The 9,945-nt window shown below is 34.8% G+C and overlaps 2 protein-coding genes across 2 annotated transcripts in view; both read right to left on the bottom strand.

Annotated features, from left to right (window-relative positions):
• Positions 1–1,722, bottom strand: part of LOC135167689 (uncharacterized) — a 30,918-nt gene extending 29,196 nt beyond the window's left edge. Inside the window, exon 1 of the mRNA XM_064131143.1 lies at positions 829–1,722. The gene's annotated coding sequence lies outside the window, so the exon portion shown is untranslated. The remainder of the gene's footprint in view (positions 1–828) is intronic.
• Positions 1,482–9,015, bottom strand: LOC135167691 (uncharacterized). Its single transcript, XM_064131148.1, has 7 exons — positions 8,718–9,015; positions 6,890–7,272; positions 6,576–6,798; positions 5,442–5,732; positions 4,823–4,950; positions 4,578–4,750; positions 1,482–4,050 (listed from the first exon to the last, which is right to left on the bottom strand). Exons 1-7 carry the CDS (start codon positions 8,800–8,802, stop codon positions 1,752–1,754), a joined length of 3,582 nt encoding a protein of 1,193 aa, XP_063987218.1. The 5' UTR covers positions 8,803–9,015; the 3' UTR covers positions 1,482–1,751.
• Between the last annotated feature and the right edge of the window lie 930 nt (positions 9,016–9,945).

Consider the following 9,945-nt stretch of genomic DNA (forward strand, 5'->3'; position numbering starts at 1 on the left):
ATCTTCAAGGATTGGACTGAGCATCGAATTTAGACACAACTGCGTTTGCGAGACGTCACATGGAGTTGAACCGAAAAATTTCGTAATCACTAGTTTTCCCTCCAACGCTTCCCCCTCTCCTCACACATATAAATAAATATATGCGTGTATTTATCATCTCACTCATACATTCAATAATTAATTGATCATTTGATTCCATCAAGACGAGAGGCCACAGAAGAAAGTTAACAATTTTCGTTTTAATTTGCGCTTTGATTTCACTGAAATCGTGGGAAATTTTGCAGCTAACGAATCATTTTCCCAGTTTTTTTTTATTCAACTGGAAAATCAAGGGTTTTTTAACTTGAGGATTCGCCGAAAAGAGCAAAATATGGGGAACAAAACTGATTTTCTCGTTCCCTTCGTGATGTGGAACATCATCATAATCTAATTGTAAAGAGCCCACGACAAACACTGCTGGCGCGGTGAATGCCGTCAAGTTCGATTTGCCGGCAGTTGCTCTAAAAATAGAATGTAAATGATCCAAAGTTGTTCGCGTTAACGTGCATTAACGCCTGAAAGCAAATTCTTATGTAGAATTTGGTTTTCCGTTGATGCAATAAAATTAATATCGATGAACTCCTCCTCTGCAATAATAATGTAACATTTGTAGTTCTCACCCCTCGCATGCTCCCTTTTCACTGATGTTATGGATAAATATAAAACATTTTAAATGCACAATCCACGACAGGAACTTTATTACAAGTATAGACTGATAAATTATGTATTAAACAAATATTTCATTCAAGTCATTTGGGTACAATGAAACATGTAAACAACAGTTTTTACCTTCAAAAATAGTGTCGTTTTCCAGTATTATTATCGAAGTTGATCATCGTCACTCACTTCTGATTATTCTGACGTTTATTTTAGATGACAACTGTCATTGTGTGGATGACTATTGCCATTCGAATTTAATATTACAGAATGAAGTTTAACTAGCCCGATGAAAATAAGATCCGAATGATGTTGGAACTCAGCTCTTCTCTCCTGAAAGCTATCTTTTTTAGTCTAAAATCGTCATCTCGGTTAATGGCGCGCGCATAAGATTCTAAGATATTTCTTGGTTGTTGGCATTACGCACGCGCGATTCCACGACATTATCATGAAAATGTCATTTTCATTATTGAATAGTTTCCATTAAAAAAGAAAAACTAATAAAACAAACAAAAAATCGTCTTTTCTTCAATGAAATCACACCCATGTGTGCGCATGTGTGACTAATGACACATTAAACGTCAATGAGATGAAAGGATTCAAGTAATAAAAAAATGACGGCCCATCTTATCTTCCTCGACCACATTTTCCCAATTTTCCCCTGCAAATGTTTCGGGAAAAATAAGACGTGAAACCAAAAATGACTGGTAACTAGTGAAGTCAAAAACAATAACAATTACGACGTAAATATAAATTACAATGATGTTGGGAGAATGAATTGAGGCACCTCATGTGCTCGAAAACAAATATTTAGTAAAAATTACGAACCTCACAGTTCTCTCATCGATTATATGCGGAATCGACTGGGAAATTTTGTCCGATGGTATCGTAATTTTCCACAGATGACTCAGATAAAAATTACAGAACTTTCAGAAAAAATTACGTGACAGTTTCGTAAAATTTCCTATAACTACTTCGGAAGTACCGTAAAGATACGTAATTTTTAATTAATATTTCGCTCTGTGTTTGAATGTATTGCTCTGTATTGTCTTATATTAATGTGGAATCCAATTTGTTAAATCTGATTGTATTCTACGGTAGAGTACGAGTCCGATGAGGGGAACAGCTAGTATTTCCTTTTTAAACAGATAAATGTAAAGGGCACCAAGAAAAAGTATCAGATCAGTGGTGTAACTCATGATAGATTGAACCTTCACACGAGTTTGGACTCTCAATGGTTCCACAATTATGTTGGCAGCTTCATCATTGATAGCAGACGATCTTAGACTACGTCCAGTCATTCTAGTGAGCAATCCATCCTTGTTCCTGCAATTTGTCTGTTGTTCTTTCCCCGGTTCATTCGCATTTATCTGCAATGTGTCATCGAACGTCTTGACATGAGTTATTCCTTTCGTAGTTGACCCTCGCCGTCTGCGTCGCTTTCGAGTCGTTGATGATGATCTTGATGCGGATGACTCTCTGCTAGTGGCTTCAAAGTCGATCCTGGAAGGCCTGGAAGGAATATCCTTTCCCCCAATAGAATTATTTCCAGCTCCCGTTGAATTCTTTCGCTCGTTTGGCTTCCTCTGCATCTCCAAGTTTTTCGTCAACTGATTGGACATCATTGGATGGACATCATTGGGAGTCTCGAAATTTTCATTGCTTGGAATGCGACTGGGATTTATCGTACGTGAAATCTCTCCAGTCGTGTAATTTGCTGAACGAGAAACAGGAGGAGATGAATATGCGTTAACGATTTCAGCGTAAAGATCAATGACAGCGCGTTTAGCTTCAACATCTTCCTTAGATTCAGCTGTCTCCCTTTTAGCGAGTGAAGACTTTGCACTTAATTTTCGACGATTCTGAGCTACTTCAGCTGCGATCATCAGACTAGCGTTATCGTTTTCTGTATCAGACACGACAGGTAGTTCCACAGTGTCAGAGGGATTATTCAGACGTGTGACATCACCAAAATGTTTCCCATCAGCTGATTGGGTTTTTGGTGTAGGTGAGGAGATGGTGAATGGTCCTGGCACGTCATCAACCCTTTTTTTAAGAATTGACTTTGGCTGTAAAACTACTCCACTTCCTGGATTTATTCCTGGATCCTTTTGCGCATATTCCGTAATTAAGACGTTATTTGACAGTAATTTTTCGTCATCCGATGAAAACTCCTCTTCTGACGTATCATTTCCAGTCATTGAATGCAAGTTTTCATCGTCCCATCGTCGAAGACTCGTCGCAGGTTTCAGAAGTGGTTCGTGAATTTCATATTGCGACTGTTGGTTTGAATTGAAATCTACTAAATTAGGATCTGAGGAAACAGTCAGTGGTGAAGTAATTGCTAGATTGTCATCAGTATTTGCAGGAGGTACTTGTCCCTCGCTAAATCTTCTTTTATTCAACACTAGTGGGGTATCAAAATGAGGTGAAGGTGTGGGTAGTTCCTCTGCTGTGGATATCCTCTGTGGACGTAAATTTCTGAATTGATTTGTAGGCAAATTTTCAGTGTTGAAAGGATATTTTTTTGTGCTAGCTTCCTCCATTGCTACAGCCCTTTGGAACCTCTCGATGGCACGTTCATGAAGTAATTCGGTTGAACTAAAAGCTTCTCTCATTATTTCGATGAGATGATGATCTGCACTGAATAATTCTGGTAGTGAGCGTGACATCGGTGGAGGTAGTAAATCATCATCATTTTCAAAATTACAATCTAGCTCAGGTGTGTATTCTCTATTCGTGTCCTTTTTCGTATAATCGACGTCGGTATTCGGGTACAATATCAACATGAATTCTTCATCGTTTTTTCCGTCGTCGTCCGGTTTTTTAACTGATGAAGCGCTTGACGTCCTTGGAAGAGAGGGCAAGACGGTTTCTTCATTCGAATGGAGATAGCTAGGAGGAGATGAATTATCAGGATTAGGAGGTGATGTCCCCTTTGAAGCGGACAGATCCATTTTTTCAGCAGTAGCTTTCAAATGTCTGTCCAGTTTTGATGCTCGTGGGGCCGGACGTGGGGCCAATGGAGCTTCTAATGGCTTCTCTTCATGAAGAAATACGGTATCTGAAAATGTCACTCGACTGTCTGATCGTGAAGTTTTTGTCAATACGGTATCAGATCCCAAACGTTGCACAGAAACTGATCTTGAAGTCATTGTCTGCAACTGTTGGTGATGAAATTCTTCAGAATGTTGGTGGCTCGCTGCCGCCTCGTCTCTTGTTAAACTTCGCGTTCTTATCTGGGTTTTTTTAATGTCATTCTCATTTTGTTTTTCTAATCTTCTGCCTCGGCTGTTCTGCTGATTTTCGTGGATTTTCACACCTCCAATGAGTGATGGTACGCTCTTGCTGGAACTGATAGATGAAAGCATTATTATTTATTTTTATTTTTTTCGATTCCAAACAATTCAGAGAATATTAATTTATAATGTAAGGTAGTCTACATTATGAATATTTGATGTTTGAACATTATTTATAACTATTTGCTATTGCTGCAGCGATGAACGAAGATTTTTTTTAATTTTATTTTATTTAATCCTTATCATCTTTGTAAGTCCTGCAATCTGAAGAAGATAGATCAATAGAAAGATAGATAGATTCGAGATAGTCTCGAACATTTCTATTCAACTATTTGGTATAATTTTTTAAGACGTTCTGACCAGTGTTTTTTTTTGTTATTTTTTCTCGTAAAAAAATAAAATAACTAACGAAAATGATTAGATTGTTTTTCATTCGATTTTTCATCTGCAATGTCCTGATGTTTGAAACGAATTTTTCGTCACTGCGACATTCCTGACATTGATAATTAGCCATTTCTAATTTCTCCGTCTATTAATTTATCTTTCAACAATTAAATAATAATTTGAAGTATTTAATTTTACCTCTCCTTCGTCTGAGGAATGAATACAATATCAGTTTCGTCACTGGGATCGCTCACACCGTATGGGTTTTCTGCCTTAACTCGAAATTTGTATTCTGAATCACCGATTAAATCAACAAGAGTGGTTTCTGGTCTGCGACTTGTGTTTGCCTTCAACCACACGTTCCAACCAATCTGCGTAATAAATACACAAATAGAAAATTATTCCCCTAATTTTATTACAAATTTCGTAAGTGATTAACTCACCCTATAATATTCGACAATATATGTTCCTATCTTACAACCGCCGTCGTCGTCAGGTTCGGACCACGAGAGAGTCACAGATCGACCCAGAGTCATGATGATTTTTATGGCTCCAGGAGCAGCAGGACGATCTTGAAATTGAAATATTTTTTACAAGAATGGCCAATCTACATCGAAAGAAAAACCAACTGGTCATTTTAACTCAATAGGAATACCTATTCCTATTCCTATTCCTATTCCTATTAACTTAATAGGAATTGTCAGAAGAATTATATTTTCAATAACAATATAGTTAACTGATTAAAATAGTATTTATAATTCGATTTGTTACAGTAACATAACATTTATGGCAAAGAGTACCACAACAAATTATAAACGACGATTATAAACGATAATAAAAAGAGCCCATTCAACAATTACATTGACATAAAAAATTATATCATAACATTTATGACACTCTTTGCCATAAAATTATATCATAATAGTTATGGCACTCTTTGCCATAATTGTTATGATATAATTTTTTATGTAAATGTAATAGTTGAATGGCCTCTTTTTATTGTTACAGTAGGCATTATTTATTTAACAAGTCTCATGCAGCTGAAATTAATTATTTTAATACCTGTCACAGTAACGAGGAACGATGAACTGTCATCACCAATTTTATTTGAAGCTTTCATCGTATATTCCCCTCGATCATTTCTTTCTGCTGACAAAATTGTCAAAGAAAATTCTCCAGTGTCTATTGATTCCATAATATGCCTGTCGTCAGCTTCAATTATGTCACCGTCATGATACCACGTGACGGATGGAAACGGTCGTCCAGCGATTGATATTTTCAATTTAATGGTCTCACCTTTCTCAAATAAGAGACCATCTTCGTACTGTCGTGGAAGACGTATTTTAGGATGCGCTAAAAAGTTCGGATAACGTTATTAGTGAATTGAGTGCAGTCTCGTTAGTGAATCGTAAATAGAGGAAATTTTTATAACAAAAAAATGTGTTTTTGAACTAAAAAATTAATTTAATAAATAATTGCAAGTTCATATTTGATTGAAACTATTGAATATTTCATTGAATGAATTTGTTTAAAATCACTACTGAGCAGTTTTATATCGAGAGATAAATTTTTATCGAAAAAATAGTGTCAATTATAAATGTTTCTAATTCAAATGAATAATGATAAATAGACGCCTCATTAGGAAACCATAAAATGTTTAGTGTATAAAAAAAATTATTTGGTTTCTTCAAAAACTATTTATAGATAAATAGATAAATAAATAAATAAATAAATTTTAAATAGATCAATTTTGTAATTTAATTGTAACTATACTTGTGGAGAAGGATTAAAATTTGTAATTAGTATTCGTTAAAATATGACTGATAAAGCAATTAATTTAGAACCAATTGGTAAATTAAACTCATTATATTCTAGTTTATTAAGATTAGAAAAATATTTGTCAATTTCTCAACAGTCAGAAAATTAATCCAACAGAAGTAAATAATTCATTTTCCTCTGTCCACTTTACATAACTTTATCATTAAGAGTATGTGTAGTGTTACTACATATTTGTTAATAAACAAAAACAGTACATTGACCCGAGTCTATGGCAAGATTAAATCAATTAGATAATTACTTCAAAAATATTTTTAATCCTTTTAAATTTGATTTAACAACAAACATTCATGGTCTTGAACAAATATGTTTCTTATCCTTTACAAATTTTTTAGTGCAAAATTCCATTAAAATATTTACCTTGTAAAATGAGCTTTCCCCGCGTGCTGACATGACCTGCCTTATTCACAGCTGTACATTTTATTTCTCCCTCATCATTTAAAGCTGTTTGATGAATAACTAGACTACTCCTACCGTTCTCAGTAATGATCTTCGTACGTCGACTACTGAATATCTCGAAGCCATCCTTGAACCACGATATTTTAGGTATTGGTGTTCCCGAAAAGTGTACGATGAATTCCACCTGCAGACAAAAAAAATTAATATAAATTTCACAAACTGACATTAAAAAAAATATCCCTCTGAATAAGGGACATCAGAACATTTTGTATTACCTGGTCATTCTCCAAGACGATCGTATTCTTCAATTCTGTTATGAAATCTGGCGCTGCTGCTTCTGTACGTTGAAGTGTCACTGTTAATGGATCAGACACTTCACTGGTGGGAGATAGGCCAACAGTATTCTGTGCCCTCACGCGAAATTGATATCTCCATCCTGGTTCGAGACCGGTCAACGTGAGCTCTGGAAATGAACAGAGACCTGGGGATGATCTCACCCAGTGGGGTGAACCCAACCGTCGATGCTCCACCAAATAACCTATGATAGCAGAGCCTCCATTGTAAGCAGATCTTTCCCATCGAATTCCAACGATAATCGGTTGTGAGTCTTCAGTGAATGATGGTATCAGAATCGGTTTACCAGGGGGTCCAGGCAATCCTGTGGAATAATTTGGAATTCACTGATAAGTGAATAGTTATTAGTGATAGTTATTAGTACACTGCGAAAAAAAAACGTTTTATTCTGCTTAAATATTTATTTATTCAGAAATATCTCAAAATTGACTGGACCTTATTCGTGTTTTTTTATCTGAAAATTTTGGTCTTTTTTTACTTGAATATTCGTTGAAGACGAGTTCGTGTGAGTGGATACACATGATTTGAAATCATTGCAAGTGATGTCATACGAAATTACTTGAAGTCCTTGAAATCATATGAATTCACTGATTCCCCATCAGGTGATTTCCCATGACAATACAAATGATTTGACGTAATTGCAAGTGATGGAATATGAAATTACTTGAAGCCATTAAAATCAAATGATTCAGGTGATTTTAATTGAGAGTGACTTAGTGATTGCGCTAATGGGACTCCGCTCGATATTATTGGATAGGGCTGAGGACTGCAGCACGTTATTCCAAATATCTAATTAAGAGAAATGAAAAAATGAAAATCCAATATTTTGTTTCTCAGCGAATGGCACAGGGATGATCATAGTTTTATTCCACCACCGACGTGCACGTGGGGCTGAAAATAAAACATTTGGCAGCATCTGAACCAGTGGCTATGGCTATTTAGACCGATGAATATATCTATATACATGCAGATACCATTCAATACATAAGTCTGTATCCAACATAAGGATGTGAGGAGACGTCTACAGTAACAGAATCATTATTAAGATTTATCACAATCAATGATGGTCTGAAAAATAAAAATAAATAACGTTCCCAGGAAAAATTAACGACTGATATGTAGAAAGTGATTTATATCAACAAAATAATGTGACTACTTATTTTCAAAGTGAAGTCATTTAAATAACAAATTTGTAATGTTACACCGAGAACGAAATTATTTTTTCATGAATAACAGAAAAAAATTTTCCTTCTGGAACTTATATCTTCAGGCCAGTCATTTCCATGTGAACCAAATGCAATTCCAGGCATGAAAATTATGTTGAACTAACAGATTATTATTTAACAAAGTGTCTTCCATCCAGGTCCAATGACGATTATCAAAATTCAGAATTATTCTGAATTTTTTTACCTAAAAAAATCATAAACACGAAAGATTTGAAAAATAATGATGAATTGTTTGTCAAGGTCACATGTAATATAATAAATTATATCGTTCAGTACAACTGTAATGTTTGGAGCTGAACTAAGATGAACTGAAGGTGCCTCCGTTGAAGAAATATCATAGAAAAAATCTTCTTCTGTCAAAAGTGTCAATGCCTGGCAGAAATAATGCTTTTACTCAATGTTATGCATAAATTGACTTTCAGCACTAATGCGAAACGACTTTTGATGGCTCTTTACAAGCGATAATTGCGTGGTCAATGAAATTGGCATGCAATAGTAACATTTGCCGGTGTTAATGCCATACCTGAGCCACCCCAGTGAACTCGTTTAACACTATTTCCTGTTGGTGATGAATTTCTACGTGAGATTATCGTCGATGTATTTCCCATCCTACAGCTTCCTATTTTTGCTTTTGATTTTTTTTTAATTTTCCCAGGTTCACTGATACTGCGCTGCCAAAAACATGAGAGAATACGAGATGTAACATCGAGTATCACCTCGGAGATATTTCGTTTGTGCTGCCACTGCAGTGTCAATTGTATAAATAAATAAAAAAAGCTCTATTCGACGGAAATAAAGCACTGGTAGCACTACTGGCACGGTTAACTACGAGGCAGCACTGGTTTAGTGTGTTGAGTTTTGAGAGAAGGCACAAGTAGCTACTGAATTTCTCTTCCGCCCTGCGCAATCGATCTGGCACAGCGAAGCTTTTTACCGCATGTTGTGATTGCGGGAGTTTGAATTTTAAAGTTCAATAAGTTATTCATGACATGCAGTCAAGTCCTTTGCAAAATTTTGTTTATTTATTTATGTATTTGCATATGAAGAAACAATGGGAGAGGTTAATGATAATTGTAATTTCATAATAATTTTTAAATCATAAAAAATATGAATATGACAGGGAGGAAAAAAAAATTTGTGTCGAATATTTATTTGCTTGAGAGCAGTATTTATTTTGCAAAAATTATATTTTCTGGAGTGAGGCATTCCCAGAAGAGTTGAATTAGATGTAATGATGACAATATTATTGACAGTTGCTCATTTTCTATTTTTCTAAATTTCTGATTTCTGGATCTTGTTCTAGAACAATCTAATTAACATAATTCAAACCTGATGAGTATTGCTATTGAAATGTCTTTACTGAGTATTTATAATATTAAAAAAATAAATACTTCTCTGAGATAAATGAATATTTAGGAAAAACTATTTTTTTTTCAGTGTACAGTAAAGATTTACTAAATTTTTTCGGTTCTGGTGTCAATTTACAAATTAATTTTCATGCTAGCTTTTATATTGAGTTTGCAAAATTATTAATTTATTGCTACTCGTTTAGAAAACTTTTTTATAAAAATTCGACGACTGAAGACGAACAATTACGAGTTATTGGATTTTAAAAAATCCTCAGGTCATTACGGTAAAATCTCTCAAGATTTCTGATGAAATTTCTGGTGATTTCCGTTAATTCGCTAATTCTCTCCGTATTTTTTGTTTACAATAGTTTATTAAAGCATAACAAAAATTCATTGATGGAA

This window comes from Diachasmimorpha longicaudata, chromosome 11 (assembly GCF_034640455.1).
Source record: "Diachasmimorpha longicaudata isolate KC_UGA_2023 chromosome 11, iyDiaLong2, whole genome shotgun sequence".
Taxonomy (NCBI): Eukaryota; Metazoa; Arthropoda; class Insecta; order Hymenoptera; family Braconidae; genus Diachasmimorpha; species Diachasmimorpha longicaudata.